Here is a 21,341-nt window from a genome sequence, read left to right on the forward strand (position 1 = left end):
TTTCTGCCTTGGCCAAATCAATAGGCAACATTCTTTCCAGCATAGCAGTCAATACGCAACACTTAAGGTGTCTGAGGAAACTAAAGAACACCAATAATTGTTATTAATGCCTTGGATATCCCTAAGCATTGTATTTACGTGTAATTCCTGTCTTACAGACATTCAGCCATCACATACATATCCCACTAATACCCTCCAGGCTTCAACAAAGTGTGCATGAATACATACTGACAGGAATGTAAACACATGCGTGGGTCTTGAAAAAGTATTTGAGATATCCTGTTTTATTCAGATTGCCTTATGTGTCTCTGGTTTGGATATTCAGGGAATTTTTGAACATTCAGGTATGTGTTTTTAATGACAGGTGCTATTCAGGCCGCATGCTGAGAAGTGGATTGTGTTGATTGTGGAGTGTTATCAACCTTGAAAGTGATTTAAAGAAGTTGCACATTTCCTTGCCTCCTTGACCAATTGGATTTTGCACAGCACAAGAAAGGCATTGAATATTTTTTTTTTTTTACAATTTTCAGTTGCTTTACATTTCTCAGTTGCACAAAGAAGGACTCACCCGCTGTTTCAGGAAACTGAAAGCTAGTGCACAGTCAATGTATGTACAATAATTTATAAATATGAAGAAAAATGTTTTATGTTCTGCTAGTTTTGTTATTTGTTTCAGCTGCCTAACAGTGTTACCATTTCAGTTCACTGTTGATCAAAAGAGAAATTCCTTGAAGCAACAAAGAGCACAACTCCCAAGATTGACTCACCATGAGTATCTACTTCAGTGTGGACCCACACTGACCTGAATGGATTCTTAAATCACATCCCATCATAGTGTTTATTCAATTTAAAAAGCACAAGGTTACAGTTCACTGGTTTTAAGCCTTCTCCCTCCACAAGGCCTAACACAGACTATATGTTGCAAGGACACTCGCTGCCATGCCCAACACACAGGCATTGGATTCTGTGGGGATTCTCAGCCTGCTTTAGTGAACCAACCCAAGCAGCCCATTCCACATTGTATACAAAGCCACTCTATCAGTGGGAAATGAAGGACAGTTAACGGCAAGCATACATTGCCTCCTGTTTCCATCGTAAACAACATGTGGGTTGAGGACCGGTGAAGGTAGGGGACTGAAGGAGGGGGGAGCAGGGGGTAACATTAGAAATTCAATCAAGTGAAGGCCATCCCCAGCAGGGTAGGAGGGAGTGGAGGGGGGAGATGAGGGGAAACTCAACTGAAGTTTCCACTGGGCCTGCTGCGCTCCTAATGCAGCCTTGGATGTAATTGGGTCCCAGAAGGCTGTTCATTATCGGGGGTGAGCGAGGCAACAAAACAGAAAGGGGTGGAAAGAGAAAGAAAATGTCTCATTCTTCGCTCCATGCCTCTGTCCCAGCACTATTATGGGACAGGAGTTAATTAAAAGAGCAGTTGATGCCACTGTTTTTCTCATCAATCTCACTTGTGCTCTTATTAAGTTTGTAATGACAGCAGAGCTTGTCCCTATCTGCCACCAGACACGCACAGCGAGGGGGGAGGAGAGAGAAGAAGGAAAGGGTGGGGCAATTAACGGGAGGGACAGTACATCTCAACAAATCTCACAGCGGTCAACAACTAGCATACACCATAATCCTTCTATCAAATATCAGGGTGAGGATAGATGTGAGAGCTGTACTCTTATAAAAAGACAGCTTGCTTGAATGGGGTGTGGCGGTGGAGGGGCTCATCTGAGAGGCGTGGCTTTGCACCCTAATCCTGTGGCTCCTATCTCCATCGCCTTGGAGGCCATTTTAATTCCCTCCATCATTACAGGGACCTTCCCTGGAAAGCTTTGGTAAAGGTGACTGCTGACACTGTCATTCACAAGGACTATTTCAAAATGTCAGCCCATAGCCGAGATTTGTCTCATTAAAGTTGGTGGAGTCCATTATATCCGTCCCTTCCTCCGCCTGCCATACTCAATCAAGGCGACTTGGCGAATTGAGGGGTTCGAGGGAACACTCATAATCATCCCTATTTGCATAAGGGTTACAGTGAGACAGAGAATAACACTGACCAACAAGAAAGGATTATTGCAGAGGGATTCTGCCGCTGCACAGCTCAGAGAAATAGACAGCAGCCAGTTGTTGCGCACCACTTATGAAGAAATCACAGCCAAGCCAGCTTCTTTTTGTCTTGCCTTCCAAATGGTTGCCAACTAGTAAGAAAGGTTTCAGCTAAAAGACATCAAGAAATGTCAGCGTAAACATGATGAAGACACTGGCGCACCATCCAGGCTTTTGTTCAACACTCTTGTGACCTGGTGATTTACATACAGCTTCAATAAAGCCAGACACAAGATCCACCCACATAGCTTGCCTCTTCATCTAGAGCACATCAACATCTTTACAGCTGAGAGGATCCAAAGCCCTGGGATCACTCATGTAGATCTGTGACGTGTGTGTGTGTGTGTGTGAGTGCCTGAGTAAGGGAGGGATGGACCGAGTCTTTTGTTTGTCTCTGATCAGTTTCACTTGCCTCAGCTCACAACTGTGAAGCTGACAATACAAAAACAACCATCGTCTACATTTCATAATGACCAGCTCAGTTATCTTGCTTAACAAAGCTGCTGCGCCCCGCTTACTGAACATTTCTATTTGAACCTTGTGTAGCCAAAACATTTGAACTTTTACCCACTGGCCAATCACATGAATGGGATGGAAAAACCCAACATAGACCTGTGGGTGCTAGTCGGCTGGGAGGGCTGTTTAAAAAAAAAGAGTGAAGGACCCAACTTTCTTGACTAAATAGGATCAGCCTTCATACTTATGTTTAGAAAGTGTCACTCACCTCTCTACCTGATCAGTGCCTGAGTAAATATTGTCTGGCTGTGGCAAATAATTGAATTGTCTGAGTGTGTGTGTGTGTGTGCGCGTGGGTGCAAAACCAAAGAACTGCAAATAAATTAATTAGCCAGTTAGCACTGTTCTTTATTTTTTCACCTCTTATTGATCTCCCAAATCCAAAGTGTTCATATGCCATACTAACTTAAAAATATGCCTCTAGGTTTCCAAACTATACACATATGGACAATTATATTATGCACTTGCAGTGCACAAAATTCAACACAGTAGTAACTACAGTATCAGATGAGAACACCTTGGATTAAAAAATAGCGACATTTATTTTTCCGTTTAAAAAAGAAGTTGAGAGAAAAAAAAAATTGCAAGCCACTGGCCAATATTCATTCTGTCACATGTGAAAAGCACAAAACAGAACCACTATCACTATTGAAAATATGGCCTTTGCTAAACAGTTTTGTTACAGATAGACCACTTAGAGTTGTATGATATTCTGACCAGTGAAGAGGGCTGAAGAGGGCACACATACAGAAACACACAGCATTTCCCCATGTAAAAGACATTTCTGCAAATGATCATTTATAGGGGAATCTCGAGGGAAACTGGTTGCTATTTTAAAACACAAGGACCATGAAAATGAAACACTGCTTATGAGTTTAATCCTGCATAGTGACGTTCACATGTGTGGAGCAAAGCTGTGGTACATTACATTGTTGGAGCAAGGTTAACGGAAGCTAGGAAAAGGTCAATTGCTTAAGTTTGCATTAGTGTGTGTGCGTGTGTGTGTATGGGTCTTACAATACAACTCTAAGGTCTGAGGACACTCATGCCACAAGCACAGTTTGAATAGTGCTTCAGCTTGTAGAGGAGCACTTCATGATGGCACACACGCTGCTCAACCCGCAACACAACACAGCAGGGAGCGGGGTCAGTCAAATGCAGAATGTGAAATTGATCTCTTGAAGGTGAGATGAGAGCTGCAAAATAGCCACAGAATTCACAAAGATCCAAAAATGACAGAAAAAGCAATCGCAAGGACACAAAGGCAAATAACGCTAAAATTGGATCATTTACTATCAGTTGCCCGCTGATAATTAACTGATGGAGATAGAGTGCAACAGAATATGGAAAATTAAACATTTCCAGCTCAGGCAAAACCATTATATAGTCCTATCCATCTATAAAAATACTTTTCAGTGATGATCACATCCAATGAGTAAACCAGGGAATAAATAGTGAATGTACACAAAACAACATCATTGTTCTTTATTCTTTCATAAAACATCAAAGAAATGAAAGACTGCATTGTATCATGGATACAGCTGTGGGCTGATAACGGTGGAGGGACGCATTTTGATGGAGCTGAAGGAAGGGTTGTCTTGGGAGTCTTAAGCCTTATACAAGTTCTCACTCTAGTGGTCTGTAGATGAACTGCAAATGAGTCTGGCCATGTTGGGAGGGACAAAGCCTGGTCCCAGTGAGAATGTGTTTGCTTGCGCTCGTATGGTTCGGGTCTGGTGTGATACCGAGTCAGGAGGAGTCCAGATGGTCGGCAGGTTTTAAGGGTTTTTTAATGTCCAGGAGGAGTTCTACAGTCCGAAGCGGGCCGGGGTGCGCTTGGGGGTCATGGGGGCCTCTTCTTTTCTTCCTGGAGTGCAGATTTTCACTGCCCTATATTAAGAGAAAAGCCAGAAGTTTAATTTGGTATGCAAATTTGTAATAATAAATACTATTCTTCTGCTTCATCTTTCATTCTATTGCTCTGTAGAGTCAAACGTCACTCCTCATCATCTCTTCCAATAGGCCAGCAGCTGTGGTTTGAAGCTATGGTTGGAAGAGGCTAGTAAGAGAGGCTGGAGGAGGACTGACCAGTGCTGCTAGAAGTGAGCATGAGAGCAGCAGGGATGGGAGCAGAGTGAAAAGGCCGGTCAGTTTCTCTGTGGAGAGTGGTGGTACGCAGAGCCTGACGCCTCTGACAGCACAATCTATCATCTTTAATTACAGCAGCGTGACACCCTGACACTGCCCACTGTTCCCTCATCTCTTTCTCTCTCTCCCTCTCTCTCTCTCTCTCTCACACACACCTGCAGCAATTACAGCCATCAGGCCATAACCCCCCTTTGTCATTGTGTCCCCTTCAGTCCTGTCCCCCCATCCGCTCACCCTCCTCAGGTAAAATTATAGTGGTTCACTATAGACAAGGACACCACTGTCTTGATAACACTGATGCACACAAATGTAGACATATATGTACAAGTACTTGCACGCACACACACACACATATACAGGAGTAAGGATGATGATGAGTGGCTAAGACGGACACACATCTGGCTCTACAGGGTCTTAAGTGCTGCGCCTGAGGGCCACTCTGCTCTCCATACGCAGCTGTAGGCGGCTCTGTACGCGGCTCTCACAGCAAGCCGACTCTCTTACCACTGATGTGGCAACGAAACTCTCGCTCACTCTGTTCTAATGCACAGTAAAATCTCAGAACAATGACCAGGCCTTTTGCTAATTCACACCCCTGATGTGTGCTGGCGAGAAAGGGAGAGAGGTGATAGGCAGCAGGCATATGAAGGTGTGCCGGATGGAGAGTTGCATGCTGGTCAACGAACACACTGTGTGGCCCGCCAGAGGACAAAGGCAGCCAGGAGCCCAGGAGAGCAGACCGCCTTCATTATCGCACATCCAACTTCCTCTGCTTAATCCAATTCTTAATCCTGCACCTCGAGTGTGATTATTTTCAACGGATCTGTCACAGATGTGGTCACACAAACTCAGATAGATAAACCGGACGATTAATTAACAATAAAAGTTTTTTTTTTTAATCTACGTCTTTATAACCTTATTTCTTGAGGATGGGTGTGAAATTAATTTTTTGGTCTAATTTGAAAATGAATGTTCCCTCCTTTCACAGCTCTGCTACGGCACAATTTAAATTGCTGCAGTAATGGGGGTCAGCCAGGAGTCAATATTATTTCTTTTTGTCTCGTCTGGAGGGACCAGAGGTGAGAAAAGCTCATCATGAAGAGTGAGAGAGGTGGAGTAGAGAGAGTGGGAGAGGAGGAGAGAATGAGAGAGGGGGAGGGGGTGAAGATATGGATGGGCAGAAAGCTAGGTAAATTAAACAGTTTCTATCTTGACTGCGTATGGAAAATGAGGGCCACAGGGAACCATTGTTAGATGAGGGCCACGTGCGATGGGTGGAGGCGAAGGGAGGAGAGATGGCCGCTTGCTTACCTAACGCTGCCGGCGTTACTCTTCTTCTCCTGCTCCTCTCGGCGCGCTCGCAGCTGCTCCTCGGCCAGAGACATCTCCTCCTCCATGTTAGTGATCTCCTCCTTGGCCCGGCGACGGTTCTCCTGGAGGAACCACACAAATACACAGATGAGAGGGAGGAATGGGAGGAGTGGTGAATGAAGAGAAAGAATAAAATTTGAACAAAAGCAGGGGAGGAGAGTATGAGATAAAGTGCAATGAGCAGCTACCAGCCTCCTGTTGTCTTACCTGTCTGCTCTTCCCCGCATGTTTGATGCTGTAGAACATGGGCCCAAGTTCTGCCAGCCACTCTCCATCCACCGCAGTCACACACTGCATGTACTCCTACAAGACCAAGCACGGGTTAAACATCAACAACACAGATATCACTAATCTTTCTTTATGCCAGCCATGTGCTGCAGTTTACGGTCTTTACCTTGGTGGTCATGACCAGCTCGTGGTAGGTGATGTAGTCCGGGGTGTAGCCCATACCAAACAGGGAGCTGGTAGGGTGCAGGTGGCACGGCATGCCAGTCCTCACGTTCACATACTCACCGATACCCTGGGAGCAAACACACACACAAATAATAAATTAAATATTCACCACAGATTTTGTCTCAACTAGGTTAGGGAAACAGGACACAACCTAGCTTGCGTGTAGGTCTAAACCTGTGTGTGTCTGTGTGTGTGTGTCTGTGTGTGTGTGTGTGTGTGTGTGTGTGTGTGTGTGTGTGTGTGTGCAAGGTTATCTGGGTTAATTTGTTTCTCCACCTGGCCGAGACAACAGAAAAACAAATAAAAAGTATCTAATATTGCTGCCATGGGCTTGGGTTAGCTGGCTTCTCATAAGTCAAATGGAGAACCGTTGATTAAACAGTCATTTTTTCAATTCCCTTTCAGATTTTAGCACTGTATTAATGTAAGGGCCAGATGGGATATTTCACGACTCTGTAATTACGCTGCTATAAATCTGCCACAACCATGTGTTAGGCCCGGTGCCCTAACACATTAACTGGGGAAAACCCTGGAGGGCGGGCGGTACCTTGAGCTTGGCGGCCTGGTGGAAGTAAGCAGCACAGATGCACTTCCTGATGATGTCCCAGTCGGAACCACAGGAAATCAGGTTCATCCTCTGCTGCACCATGATGTCCTTCAACTGGGAGCGCACCTCACGCACCTGCACAAAAAGAATACGCATAAGACAACAAGCTGCTGAGAGCAAACTAAGGTTGGGCTTCCAAAAATGTATTCACATAGAAAATATATCACCGCTGTCATATGAAAACCTTGTATCTCCCAAAATTTTCAGTAAATAACATATTCTGTTATATTTGCAGATTGACAGCCATAACATTTTGAAATAATACAGCAGGACTATGACTAGATCTCATAGGGCCTGGAACTTCAATCTGCAAACTTCAAAGGAAAAACAAGCATACAACCAAAATTTGAACTGTGAGGTTTCCATGTGACAACGCCGTTATGCTAGAATGTATCTAACGAAAACAGAATCACAAGGAGAGGCAGCAGTGGTCTAGCAGTGGGAGTCGGACCTTGCGCATGGCCTTGGTGTGGATGAAGTGCTCGTTGCACCAGATGCTGGAGTAGTTGTTGTTCTTCCACTGCATGTAGACGTTGAGGTAGGTGAGGTGGTCGCTCTCAGGAACCGAGAACTTCTCCCTCACCTGGTCGCTCTCCTCCTCACGACCCTGGAGGGACAAACACATGTTTCTATATGAGTATAACGGGTTTAGTTCAGCTAAGGGGTTCATTTCCAAGTTTGATTTTTCTTCCACTGTAGCCCACTGTAACATCAGAATTACATTAAACATGTATATACAAAAATACATCAATATAGATGCAAATAAATGGATAAAACTTCACTGCTGCACCATTTCATCCATTTCTCACCTACATTACATATTGTCATGATAATATTGAGCACAGGTACATGCCTCAGTTACATAGGCCTGGCTTATATCAACTATGTACCTTAGGTCTGTAGAAAATGGCAGGCACGGACAGCATGGAGACAATGATCAGGATGTCAGCGCTGCAGCCCATGTCGCAGGACACGATCAGCATCTTGGACAGGGCGGGGTCCAGGGGAAACTCCACCATCAGGCGGCCCGTCGGTGTCAGAGCACCTGAAAAGACGAGGGGGCGAACAATTGCGCGGTTACACACAAAGAATATAAAAGTCTATAAGACATGAAGTATGGGGGGAGGGAGGAGCACAAGACAGGTGCAACTCTTCCTGTCCTTAAAGAGCCTGCTGGCATGAGGGAGAGGGCGACACAATGTGACACTTGTTTGACTAGAGAGAGGAAGATGAACTGCTGACAGCTGAGAATACTTGTAGAGAAAAAAAAAAGACTTCGATCAAAAACTTTGCCAGTTCTGATTTAAATGATTAGATGACAGAGTGTAAGAAGCTTACAAGGAGGAAGAGCAGAGAGGCAGAGCAGCCAGTTTGGGGCAGGTAAGCCTTAATCAGAGATAATCTGCTGTTAACACACCATACAGGGAATCATCAAAAGTCCCCCCTTATCCCCAAATCCTTAAATCCCTAGGAATCTGGCTGAGAGGAGACCGAACCAGTCAAATCAAACACAGGATCAGGTACTAGGCAATTACTCCACTGGCTAAACCTCACAACTTCCTCTTCCAGCCTTGTTTGCGGTGTCTGTATCATCATTGCAACAACCTTTATAGAAGCTAGTCTCCTGCCTGTTTGTGGTGTCAGCATCACTATGGAAGAGGAAAACACGGCACTCAGATACATAACAATATTCTCTGTCACAGCTTCATCTTCGTCTAAAATGGAGGAAGATCTATGTTGATGCCCACATGGCCCAGTACGAGACTGGTCTAGTCCAGGAGAGGCCCACCACCCACCTGTGTTGTCCAGAGCTCCCAAGATCCAGAGCTGGTACATAGAGTTGAGCATGTTGTCCTCGGGTGGCGGGTCCATGAAGTGGAAGAGCAGCAGGTCCTGGACGCCCAGAGACTTGAGCAGCAGGACGACGTTGGCCAGGTTGGTCCTCTGGATCTCTGGTATGGTGGTGGTCAGCATCTCATTCTTAAAGGCGCTCTGAGTGTACAGCCTGAAGGAAGAGGAGAGCACACAGACAGAGAAATAGACAGATACAGTGAGAATATTAAGTAATTGAATTGAATCTAATGAAATAAGAATGATGTTATTCTAAAATGTAATTATTGTAAACTGAACAGCTTATAATAAACCATTATTTATTATAAGCTGAAACACATGGCCATAAGGAATGTGCTCCTCTGGGCCATCTCATTAGGACCAATTCTATGAGACTCCAATGTGAATTATTTTCCTCTCCAATATGCACCTATATGTCACTGCAAGTGTAATTGAGAGGCACAGGTTAGGCGCAACCCTGGTGCAGAGGAAAATTTTACCAAGCTACAATCTATTTGGGTAAAACTTCCAAAGCCTAACTTAAAGTGAACGACCTAACTTAACAACGCCGCTCTCAACCATTAAAGATCTCTGATGTGTGTGCTTATTATTACAGAATGATTAGGATGTGTGTGGTTTGTGTGTGTGTGAGGCTGGAGCTTGCGCGTGAGTGTCTGTGGTCACAGCTAAGAGGGTCTTTGAGTGGGGAATTCTCCACGCAAAGCGGAGCAAGCCAGCGTGACTTACTTTCTTCTCTCTCTACATCAACTGCCACTCAAACACCTTGGCTCTACTCGGTGTAAAGCTCCACTCACAAACTGATTCTTCACAGATTTGTGCGAGCTCCTGTGTATGAGCAGGGGTAGGATTAATCCTGAAATATGTGGGCTTTCATAAGCACCCTAGCTCATTAGCAATGCAAAATGTATGAGTGTGTATGTGTGTGTATGTGTGTGTGTGTGTGTGTGTGTGTGTCACTCTATCTCTGCTTAAGTAAATGTGGTAAAGGAGGGAGAGAGGTCATGTGAAACCTCTGACAGGGTCTTTTGTGGCACATTTTCCCTGCTGTAAACAGAGTTAAACTGCATGAAATCCTCTGGAGATTAGGATTCTGGCCCTCTCTCTTCTCCCTCCTGCCTCTGACTGTCTTGAAAGCGCGGTCATGTCGCACATCAAGAGCCCTGGGCGAACCGTCTGAGGAGGGCGCTGATCTCAATCGGCTGAGGGATGAAAACACACTGACAGCAGCATTACCAGCAGTTATGTTAAAATGTTGCTATATTTTTGGGGGATGCAGAAGGGCTTCAATGGGATAGGAGGCTAAATGAAAAAAAAAATGTTTAATTCAGGTGGTTTATTTCTACATCTAGGCTAAGATAGGCATGAAAGAGGGAAGATAATGTGCATTCAAGGGGTTGTTCCAGCCCTCAGCAGGAGGCTGTAAAAGAGAATGACAAAATGAGAATGTCCTCCCTTTCTTTGAGACTCTTGATGTTGACAGCTACCAGCTAAGAGAATAGCCTTGGACAGTGGGACTTAACACCAAAACCTGAATTTGGCAGACCTGTGAAAAGTTAACGACAGGATGACTGCAACTTGAAATAGACACAGAAACCTGTCTTGCCCTCTACGGTTTATTAGGAGATCACTACCAGAGATCACTGATCAACAAAAAATATCAATGCAGGGCTTAAAGCTACGCTAAGAGATTTTCCAACCACTAGAGGGTGACAGAAACCGCAGCATATTTGTAAACACACACATACAACAAAACTGCTGGGCGACAGAAGCCCTTTAGGACAAACCGTGTATAAAGGGCTAATGGCTAAAATAAACGTACCTATGGAGGAATGTCGCCAGTTAGTGTTACCAGTCTCTCTTTGCCAGATTTTTCTCCCACTGAAGGTTACATGTCCCACAATGACTAGTGAAGAGGTAGGTAGCAAGTTTACTACTTGAAAAAGTTTACTCGCTTGATCGATTCCGCCATTATGAGAATTTTCTTCAGGGATGGGAGGGGAAGAGCGCCACTTTCAAACAGCAAGGGAGGAGACGAGCTAGTTTTAAAAAAACGGAAAAGCTACGAAGTGCATTGGAGAACATGATTTAAAGTGCTGCTCATATGAGACCTCCTTTACATCTAGCAATTGCATGCATCCTGGATGATTGGATTGTATTCAGATAGAGCTTAACCACCAAAAAAGATGCATGGGACATCTGGTCATCCAAACCACCACCTGAGGGGGTCAGAGATGCATTTGGCCACATTAGTGTATAAAAGCAATTGTGTTTCCAATCCATGCTCAAATTAAGTCCCACTGTCTCCTGGGTTTGCATGCTAACGACCGATAAGCACTGAACACCGTTGACAAGTGGTTTGAGAGGGGAACCATACACCAATTCCAGCTTGGGACTCTCTGCGTGTTTCTGTGTGTGTGTGTGTGTGTGTGTGTGTGTGTGTGTGTGTGTGTTTGTGAACGCCTAAATGTCCTGACAAAAGACAGGGGGCATTACCTGTAGCACTGCCCCGGTCCTGTACGTCCCGCTCTGCCAGCACGCTGGTTGGCATTAGCCTGGCTGATGGGATAAACCTGTAGAGCGTCCATTCCAATGCGAGGGTTGAACACCTGGTTACAGACACAAAAGGAAGTGAACAATACAAGGAGAGTGGGTCAGCATGGTTAAATATTGTACGGAAGAAAGGACCTATGATGAAAGTAAAAATTCAGTGAGGGCTGAGAGAGTACCTTTAATTTACAGTATCCTGCGTCCACGACAAACATGATTCCATCCACGGTGAGAGACGTCTCCGCAATGTTGGTAGCAACGATGCACTTCCTCACGCCATCTGGAGCCTAGTAGTGGGCAACACAAAGGCTGTTAGTAAGAGGTTAACTAGAGGCTAAGTAAGATCATTTACAAGTCAAAAAAATAAAATGCAGGGATGTTTTGTGGTTAGAAACCTTCTGGAAGATCTTGGCCTGGAGGTCAGAAGGCAGCTGGGAGTAGATGGGCAGCACAGCCAGAGGTGGAGCGCTCTCCAAGTCCTCCAACCGCTCCACGATCTGATCCGACGTCACCTGGAGGGACAGGGGGACAGAGACATCCCATATTTCCAATGTGACTTGAAGGCAAGATAAGACGAGGGGAATCTTTCGATTGATATTATGCCAATAAAGAGGTTAAAGAGGCTAAAGAATGTAATGCAAGTAACAACCTATCTGTTAGATTAGTAATGTGATTACTGAAATTGGAACAGTAATGCCTTACTTTAGTCCATTAAAAGAAAATGTAAGGTGAAATAATGTTACAGTAACTAATTACTTTGTAACGCATTACCCCCAACACTGCTTATTTTAACACAGTGAAAGCTAACGGTATACACAAGTCATGCTCTAAAACAACAGGATAGTGTGACGCACATGCAGTGTTAAGTGGTTTAGGACGAGATTTAAGACTCCTAATCTACATGTAAACATCTCTATGACGGTGGGGTTTGTGCCTATATACACATGAATATGTTAGAGTGGTGTGAGCAGTATCAATAGACAGGTCTCTCACCTCGATGTCCTCCTGCCCGGGCATAAAGATGAGGATGTCTCCCATCAGCCCACTGAGGTGGATCTGCAGCGCCTGCTTCACTGCTGCCTCCACATAGTCCTCCTGAGGAGTCTGCACAGCACACAACACCCAGATCAGTCCACTAGCTAACCATATGAAAAGATTCAAAACAACACTAAAAGAAAATGGTCTATAACAACAGGAATACACTTAATAGAATTTTTTAATTAATTTAATTTCTAAAACAGAAATTGGTAACCTGGTGCCTGTATAGGCCAAAAAAAACCCTGTTGTAATATAAATTATCCATAAGATGTCACACATCAACTTATACATTGTGTATATGGTGTTTTATAAATAGAACAGCTGTGTGTTGTAGTGAAAATTTTACTAAATTTGATACCAAACTTTGATACCAAACATAATTTTCCGTATTTGTCTGCCATATAGACTGCTCTTAAGGTTAAATATACATTTTAAAGATTAAATACACTTATCATTCCTATAGCAGTTAATATTATTTTGAGAAAATATATTTTACTTTAAAGACTTATGAAGGTGAATGAATGACGTATATAAACAGAATTTATAACTTAAGTCTTTAGAGATCTTCAGCATCGCTTTCAGTACATTAGGTGCGAGCAGTAGTAAATGAATTTGGATTAATAAGAAGCATTGTAGCTGCATACTAAATAATTAGGTAAGAAAAAATGTCATAAATGTCCAAAATCATGTGTTAATTTATGTAACTATCCTGAAGGCATTCAGAACACCTTGTTCAGTAAATCATTACGAGACTACTATTATAATTTGTGTTGGTACTGGGCTCTACTGCTGCATATAGAGGTGACAAATTAATGTAGGGCCATATTTTAGGGATGGCCAGTTAGGTCCACTGCCCATCACTACACTGGTGGTACAAAGAGGCCATGTAGTGCCTTGGCCAAACATGTGAACAGAGAAAGGAAGCACAACAGAAATAGAAAGATACCTTGCTGAACAAGATGTCTACTGGAAATGTTCTTCCTGGAATGTGGAATATGGGTACGTTGCCAAAAAATGCTGCAAATTTGTCTGAGTCCATAGTCGCAGAAGTGACTATGAGCTTCAAGTCAGAGCGTCTAGATACAACCTGGTAGAGAACAGTAGAGACAGGAGAGAGAGGGAGGAATTTAAAAAAGGTTTTATGACAGTAACGTATTTACACCACAGACAGAAAAGGAAACAACAACTTCTTAGAGACAATAATTTATCATTGCAAACATACAGCAGAAATAGCTATGTGTCTGTTTTTGACATAACAAAAAAAAATCCGCAGCGGGTGTTGGATAGTGTGTCCTTACCTCGCGTAGCAGGCCAAACAGCACGTCAGTATTCAGGGAGCGTTCATGAGCCTCGTCCATGATAACAGCACTGTAGTGGTCCAGGTCCGACTCCCTCAGGGACTCTCTCAGCAGGATGCCGTCTGTCATGTACTTAATCACCGTTTTCTCTGATGTGCAGTCCTCAAAACGGATTGCATAGCCCACCTGCAGGAAAAATTGTCAAAACAATCAACTAAAAACAATCTGTATGGCTGCAAATTTAAAGAACCTCATTATAGTGTGACAAGCATAGGTATCAGAAAGAAAGGCAAACAAATTACACCTAATTAAAATCAAATGTACCAGTTAACTCCAGTCATCCTACCAACATTGTACTTTCTGACAAGTTTAAGTTTAACCTTCTCCAGTCTGACCCCTTATTGTTGCTCCCCAATGTTCCTCATTTCATGTCTCTGCCCCACTCCAGGCCACACACAAGACGCCAAGTTAAAATGGGAGGCTTTATATCTGTTTTCACTTTGGCCACTAGATGGCAGCGTTACACAGCGTATGACTTGTTATTCTGTTCCTGAGGGAGAAATCTGAAGCTGGACCCTAGATCAGTGACAGTTAGACAGTAACCACTGTAAAAGCCTGTGCGTGTGTGTGTGTGTGTGTATTCAGACTGATGATCATTAACTCAAAGTGGGTTTAATAGTACTTATGAGTATCTAACTAATTGCAAACCTTTCATAATCTCTACAGAGCTATGGCTCTGAGCTATGGCAATCACTACACTAGGCTGTCAAAATCAGCGATCAAATCCTATATTTCAGACATTTCCATAAAGTTATTGATCCCCTATAGCCTGAAATCGTATACTATGCCATTTGGGCATCAATCTTGGATTCACTGCTTCTTTTTTATGTGATATTCCTCACAGTCATAGCAAACACATAAAGAGCACGTGGTTTAGATGAGAATATGCCAGAATAGGTGAGAATAGGTAAAAACAGACAAAACAGACAAATGAGCGAGAGCGTGGGGGGGTCATTTAAAATAGCTCCAGTGAACTCTTGTAATCATAACAATTCAAATAAACAATTCAAAAGTAGAAATTCTTTCTACCAATTCATTCATATTGAATTGGTACCATATGTTCATAAGGGTCCCACAGTCAGAGCTTCTAAGTATTCCCAAATGAAGTAACCGCTTGCTCCAGCAGCAGCCAACTGTCTCACCTCCTCTCCCAGGTTGCTGCCCATCTCCTCGCTGACTCTCTTGGCCACGCTCATGGCTGCCACCCTGCGGGGCTGAGTGCAGCCCACCATGCCATAGCTGGTGTAGCCATCCTCATGAAGGTACTGGGTCAGCTGGGTGGTCTTCCCACTGCCCGTCTCCCCCACAACGATCACTATGCTGTTGTCCCTGCAGAGAGATACAGGCAAACATGGAAATTATAGTCAAACGTTTAGAAATCAAACCTCAGGGGAAGTTGATGAAATTAGTGTAAGACTAATCTCAGAAAGGCAAAATGCAATCACTTTTTTACAGAGACTGTCAAGAAAAATTTGTGAACGTGAAATTATTAATGCATTTCTATCATCTGTGACCTGTCAGGGAGGTCCTTCTCTGGGCGGTAAGGTAAAGGTAAATACTCAAGGGATACATCCAGGTATCATAGACCTGGTATCATGTAAAACGCTTATTAAGTGACGAGGAGGGATGAAAATGGGTATGAGACCAATGAACACAGTACCAGTATCAGTACCTTATGATGTTAAGAAGCTGCTGTCTGACGGCAAAGATGGGCAGGTACTGCCTCTGCTCCAGGATGCTCTTCTTCTTGGCAAACTCACTGCTGGCCTCACTCTTATCTTTCATGTGGTCTGCAAATTTCTGCTCTGCTCTGTAAGGCAGACAGAGAAAAATCAGTGAGAATTGATACAGGCAGGCAGGTTACCAAACAGCTCGACTAATAAACACCAACCAATAAAGTTTAATCTAAATAACATTTAGCTAAAACTGTTGTGTGATTTAGCAGGTGAGGCGAACATCATCAGAATTTGGTTACCTGTAGTCTACTTTGCCATCCTCGCCTACCGGCTTGCCCTCTTTGCCATCTGCCTCCTCCGTCTTTTTGATACCCATGATGTCCCCCAACTTTGTACCTGCCAATTCCCAGTGTTTGTGCTGTGCCTGAAAACATAACAGTTCACATGGTGTGCAGTCAACTGTACTGTGAAAGGAGTATTACAGTAACCATAACAGTAACGTATTACATATTGAGGCAATCAGTCACTAAATATAGGCCAAAAGACTTACTAAGTAAGTAAACAAGGACTGAATTTCTGTGAATGAGTCCTACCAAAATGACTTTATCCTGCAAATATTGAAGCAGTATCAACATGTTATTTTATCAGGTTTGATGCTTGTAAATGTACATGAGCAGGCGAAAATTTAAGACTGTATGTATGGGAAACACTGCAGTATCCCCTCTTATACTGGTGTACATCCATCAATATTTTTATCAATGTTAATTCTGTTATTTTTATTAATAGCACAGTTAGGCCATTGACTGTCACACAGCAAGCCTACCTTCTTGCGTTCTTTCTGCTCGCGATGTTTACGGACAAGCTGGCTGCCCTTACGAGAGATGATGGCCATGTCAGAAGTCGCATCTTTCACGGGGATGATAGGCTCTGGCTGCAGTAGACAGATAAACACACACACACACACACACACACACCAACATGTCACAAAAACAAACTCCACTGGTATAGTTTTGACATAAATGTGACATTTAACCCACTTATTCCACAGAATTATTGAAGTAACTTGAACGTCTACCTCAATGATATAAACCTTTCAACATGAACTGTTCTGGTCTTGTTTACCTGCTTAGTGAAGACTATTCTTCCGTCCAGGAAGGGAGGGACCAGGTTATGAACCAGAAGGTGAACCTTTGCAGCATTATCCTCCTCAAAGTCCTCGTCCACCTCCAACCTCTGCACCACCCCGCTGGTCAGCATACGGTTAGTCTCCCACCGCTCGTTATCCTGCCAGAAGAAACACAGACTGTTAATACACAAATACAGATAGATGCACTAACAAGACAAATACATGAGTAAGCACACAACCATAGCACACAACACACACACACACACACACACACACAAGGAGTTCTGATGAGGCTGACATATAGCGCTGTTGCTGTACCTCGTTGATCTGTCGTTTCTGGGCAGATATCCGTTTCTGTGTCTGCTTCTGGAGGATCTGCTCTCTCTTCTTCACATATTCATCAGAGGTGGCAGTCAAAGGGTTGTGGAACTCGTCGTAGCCTTCATCCATCATGTACCAATCTCTGTCAGCTTGCTGCAAAAACAGTCGGACAGTTAAAAAGACTTGGAAAAACACAAAAAAAAACTCGTAGTCAAATATAAAATACATCTGTTAACTGCCTTGGCTGGGCCACTCACCTTCTGATCCTCTTCCCACTGTTCCTTCTCATCCTCATTATCAAACATAATGCCCTCCTCGCCATCTCCCTTCTTACCTGAAGCACAGAGACAGAACAAGAAATGTTATCGGACACATTCAAAACTTTCGTGTCAGTACAGAATGGCTTGTTTTTGCGAATAATACCTTTTCCTTGTGACAAACGAGGCGTAGAACCTAAATGCTTCCTGTCATTGGCCCACTCGTTATACTTGTAGGAGGGGGTGGGCAGGGGCGTGTCGTCAGGGTAACGGCCTCTCACTGACCTGAGAGCAGAGCAGAGAAACATTCATCATGTAAGCCAAGAGTAACACTGATTAAGCTATGGGAAGAATAAGATTAATAATCAGGACTTCTAAAAGCCTCTGAAATGTCTCACAAGTAACATTATATAACCGCTGTAGATCTTCAAATAGAACTAAAGCTTTGAGGCCAGGGAGATAAAAATGCAACATAAAAATGACTGAATGACAGCTGCCTACCTGTCCCTCCTCTCACTGTCACGGACAGAGCGGTGGCTGCGCTCCGAGCGGTCCGACTCTCTGTTTGAAGGGGCCGGGGACGGAGACTCCCACTGGGAGTGCCGTGAGCTGGCATAGCCGCTGTCGTCCTCATCCCAGTTGGAGCGGGACGGCGTGAAGGAATCTGTATAAAAATAAAGTAGATTAGAGGGAGATGATCTTTTGATTCAGTGTCCTCAGTAAGTTAGACCTTACATAAGTAGGGCTGAAACTAATGATTACTTTCATTATCGATTATTTTTTTGATTAATCGATTAATCATTTTGTCTGTAAAATTGCAAAAGTAATAACAAATACCCATCACAAGTTACCAGAGCCCAAAGTGATGTCTTAAAATTGCTTTATAATGATATAAAACTGAGAAAAGCAAGCAAATCTTGTACCTGTAACATTGAAGCTGTAACAAACAAATGTTTGGCATTTTTACTTGATAAATTCATAGTCAAAGTTATAATATATATATCTAAGCAAAATTATAATTGACTAATTGACCACTTGTTTCAGCACTATACATAAATTCTGATTACATGGATTTGATTTGAATCTTTATTACTCTGTGGATGGAACCTTTCCTATACCACATTATTTCACTGTCTACTGTCCAATTAAACGTCTGAAAACTGAAAAAAAAAGCCAACCTCTGGGGCGCTGCTGTGGCGTAGGGGGCTCGTCTCTCTTACTCCCCCGGCTGATGCGATCAGACCAGCCGTCTCTCTGTGAGCGCTCACTCCTGTCACTGCGCTCCCCACGCTCCGACCGGCTGCTGCTGCTGCCGCGGCTGTGGCTGCGCTCTCGCTCATCTGACAGAATAAAAACCAGGACAGTTACTCTCAACAATCCGATTGCTGCTCTATGAGGTGAAACGGCAACGCTACTATGCAACCAAGTCATCCAAAACATCTTTTCAATCACCTCTTTCGCTCCGTCGGTCTCTGCCCTTATCCCTGCTCCTCTCTCTCTCTCTGTCTCTCTCTCTGTCCTTTTCCTTGTTCCTGTCCTCTTTGGAGGAGGCGTAGACTCCATGCTCACGCCTGTCCTTCTCCCTCTGCTGGTGTTTGCGACGAAACTCTTCGCTGACCCCTCCAGGGTTGGAGGGCGTCTCGGAGCCAGTCACACGATACTTCCTGCTGTCAAGAGGAAATAAAATATTGTACATTAGACATTGCACAGTAGGACCTGAGCGTGACGCACAATAAATAAATAGTATTTTAATGCAGCCGCCTCTCTCTGTCTGTAGTCACCACTCTGTAGTCTCGCTCGATGTCCTGCCCACAGCACTATCTGATTGGTTACACGTCACGAGTAATAGCCTATCAACACTGAAGGCTCTGCCACAGACAGGCAAAGAGCTTTTCCGAGTGGAGCTGTGTGTCGAAGGGAAGGCAGCATATTGCCGAAGTTGAAATAAACATCACAATCTTGTGATCTATTTCAATGATGGCAAGCATGCCCAGTTTCCCAGTTACACCACTGAAAATGCCCGAAGTCATAGCCTATGGGATTTCACTCAATGGAGGCGAAAGCGACGGCTTTTAAATCAGTCGCTCTTCCTTTTTTTTTCTCCCCTAACGCAATCATTGCGCTTCAGAGTAAAACACAGCACACATCTGTCTTGTCTGTATCTTTTCACTGCAACTCTGCATCGAGATTTAGGGAATTATTACTTTAAAAAGTAACAGTGGCAGTAAAACTGTATTTCACACTATGATGGTTAAACTTTGCAATTAATCCGCGGTTCACATGCGTGCCGAACCGTGGGGGGGGGGATCCAGACGGATCACGGATCAACTACGGTCCGTTACACCACTAATTTTAAGTATATCTGTGTTGATTCATTTCAGTCATCCAGGTAGTGAGAAGTTAAGAAAATAAAAACAAAAATCCACTGGACTTAAAATTTAAGAGTTAACGATGTTTCGCCACTCATCCAAGAGGCTTCATTAGAACAAAGCCATGGTTGAGTGGCAAAACGTCTTCAACAATTCAACTTTATGTCCAGTGGATTTTGTTTTTATTTTCTGGACAGTAGTTTCAGTAATAATTTGTACATCACCACAGGCAGCCCAACAATAAATCAGAGCAAAGGGAAACAAGAAAATACCACGAACACTATAACAATAAAGATAAGGGTTGTTTGTAAAACTCCATTATGTTGACAAATACTCTGCAAATGTTAAAATGCTCAAGTTCTGCTTATGAGGGTCGCAATCAAGTTTCTTGTAACAAGCTCTGTGAGAACACCCAGTCTTACCTCTCCTTTTTCGCACCCTTTTCCTCCTCCTCATCATCATCATCATCATCATCATCATCATCGTCAGACCCAGAATCACTTCTACCTTCTTCCCAGTCCTTGTAGGAAGAAACCTTTGATTTCTTTCTCGCCGTGTCATCTCCACCGGCATCTGCCTGCTCCTTGCTCTCACGCTCCTTCCTCTTCTGGGCTGCCAGCAGGTCCAGGCCCAGTAACGAGGTGCGCGGAGTGGGCGCCCTGAAAACATGGGGCTCCGCTGCAGCACTCTTCTTCTTCACTATCAGCCCACCGACCTGAGCGGTTGGATCGCTTCCTTCCAGTCTGTGCATGGACACGTCATCATCCATTATCTGTGGGGAAATAACAACATGTGTAGGCAGTGAAATCATTTAATGTTAGTAAATATGAACTTATTACGGAACTATTTGGATCAGCTAATATAACGTGAAACTACTTCCCGGTACACGATAGCATTTAGCCTACATTAGCCATGTTGCACACGGCAACGACAGTAAAACCTAACGATAACTACCCAGTTGTTTCTAAATAATGTATTTAGCTTTTAGTAATTTAATATAAATGGCACGTACCTCAGTTGGAGCAGCTAACTTAACGTTAGCTAGCCAGCAAGCTACCAGGCGCTATCCTGACAGGGCCGAGCGGCAGTCTCTGTTTGCCGCGTGTGTTTTTGGCTCCCAAATCTAGAAATTGTTACATTAAGTTAATAATTTGAGATCAGCTACGTTCCGTTAAGTAATTCAGGAAATACTGAATTGTGGTTGTCACTCGAAATGATTTAAATTAGCCAACACTGTGGCTATCGTACACAACGCGTATTTGTTTACAGACCAGGGGGCTGCCATTGCAATCCCACAATTCCACGGGATTACGGCAAAGAATCTAAAAAAAAAAAGGGGAAAAAAAGAAAGAAACTTTATTTAAAATTGTAATAAAAATACACACAGAGAGAATTACACACGCATATTTATGTGTGGGTGTGTAAAGCAATATCACTAACCAGAGCAGGCATTTCTACATCGGATTCTAAAATAAAAATGTGAACAAAATAGGAGAAAAAAGAATGGTATACAAAAGGGCAACTGCACAGAAAAATTAAAACAAGAATAAAAGCAGAATCAAATCAAGCCCAAACTGTGTTTTAAAAGTTTATTATA

The 21,341-nt window shown here is 43.5% G+C and overlaps 1 protein-coding gene across 1 annotated transcript; it reads right to left on the reverse strand.

The window, feature by feature from the left end:
* Positions 1-2,988: 2,988 nt before the first annotated feature.
* dhx38 (DEAH (Asp-Glu-Ala-His) box polypeptide 38) lies at positions 2,989-21,005 on the reverse strand. The gene is made up of 27 exons (XM_071525120.1): positions 20,757-21,005; positions 20,167-20,516; positions 18,828-19,042; positions 18,554-18,715; positions 17,877-18,039; positions 17,542-17,660; positions 17,376-17,452; positions 17,116-17,271; positions 16,794-16,955; positions 16,495-16,602; positions 15,971-16,095; positions 15,668-15,805; positions 15,138-15,324; positions 13,936-14,121; positions 13,584-13,724; positions 12,593-12,703; positions 11,995-12,111; positions 11,779-11,886; positions 11,546-11,658; positions 8,998-9,206; positions 8,092-8,246; positions 7,653-7,808; positions 7,142-7,276; positions 6,536-6,661; positions 6,349-6,444; positions 6,082-6,203; positions 2,989-4,512 (listed from the first exon to the last, which is right to left on the reverse strand). Exons 2-27 carry the CDS (start codon positions 20,511-20,513, stop codon positions 4,431-4,433), a joined length of 3,816 nt encoding a protein of 1,271 aa, XP_071381221.1. The 5' UTR covers positions 20,514-20,516; positions 20,757-21,005; the 3' UTR covers positions 2,989-4,430.
* Positions 21,006-21,341: the final 336 nt, after the last annotated feature.

Source organism: Centroberyx affinis, unplaced genomic scaffold, assembly GCF_046629955.1.
Source record: "Centroberyx affinis isolate AG114_WGS23_722 - 3 ecotype Tasmania unplaced genomic scaffold, CSIRO-AGI_Caff_v1 ptg001271l_1, whole genome shotgun sequence".
In the NCBI taxonomy this organism is placed as follows: Eukaryota; Metazoa; Chordata; class Actinopteri; order Beryciformes; family Berycidae; genus Centroberyx; species Centroberyx affinis.

Bases quoted from the DNA above. Each gene is read 5' to 3' on its own strand.
- dhx38 (XM_071525120.1), bottom strand. From the start codon at position 20,513: ATGGATGATGACGTGTCCATGCACAGACTGGAAGGAAGCGATCCAACC. The intron at 17,272-17,375 runs GTGAGTGGCCCA...CTGTTTTTGCAG, and splicing joins AGTGGGAAGAGGATCAGAAG to CAAGCTGACAGAGATTGGTA. The intron at 16,956-17,115 runs GTACAGCAACAG...TTCTTCTGGCAG, and splicing joins AGAAACGACAGATCAACGAG to GATAACGAGCGGTGGGAGAC.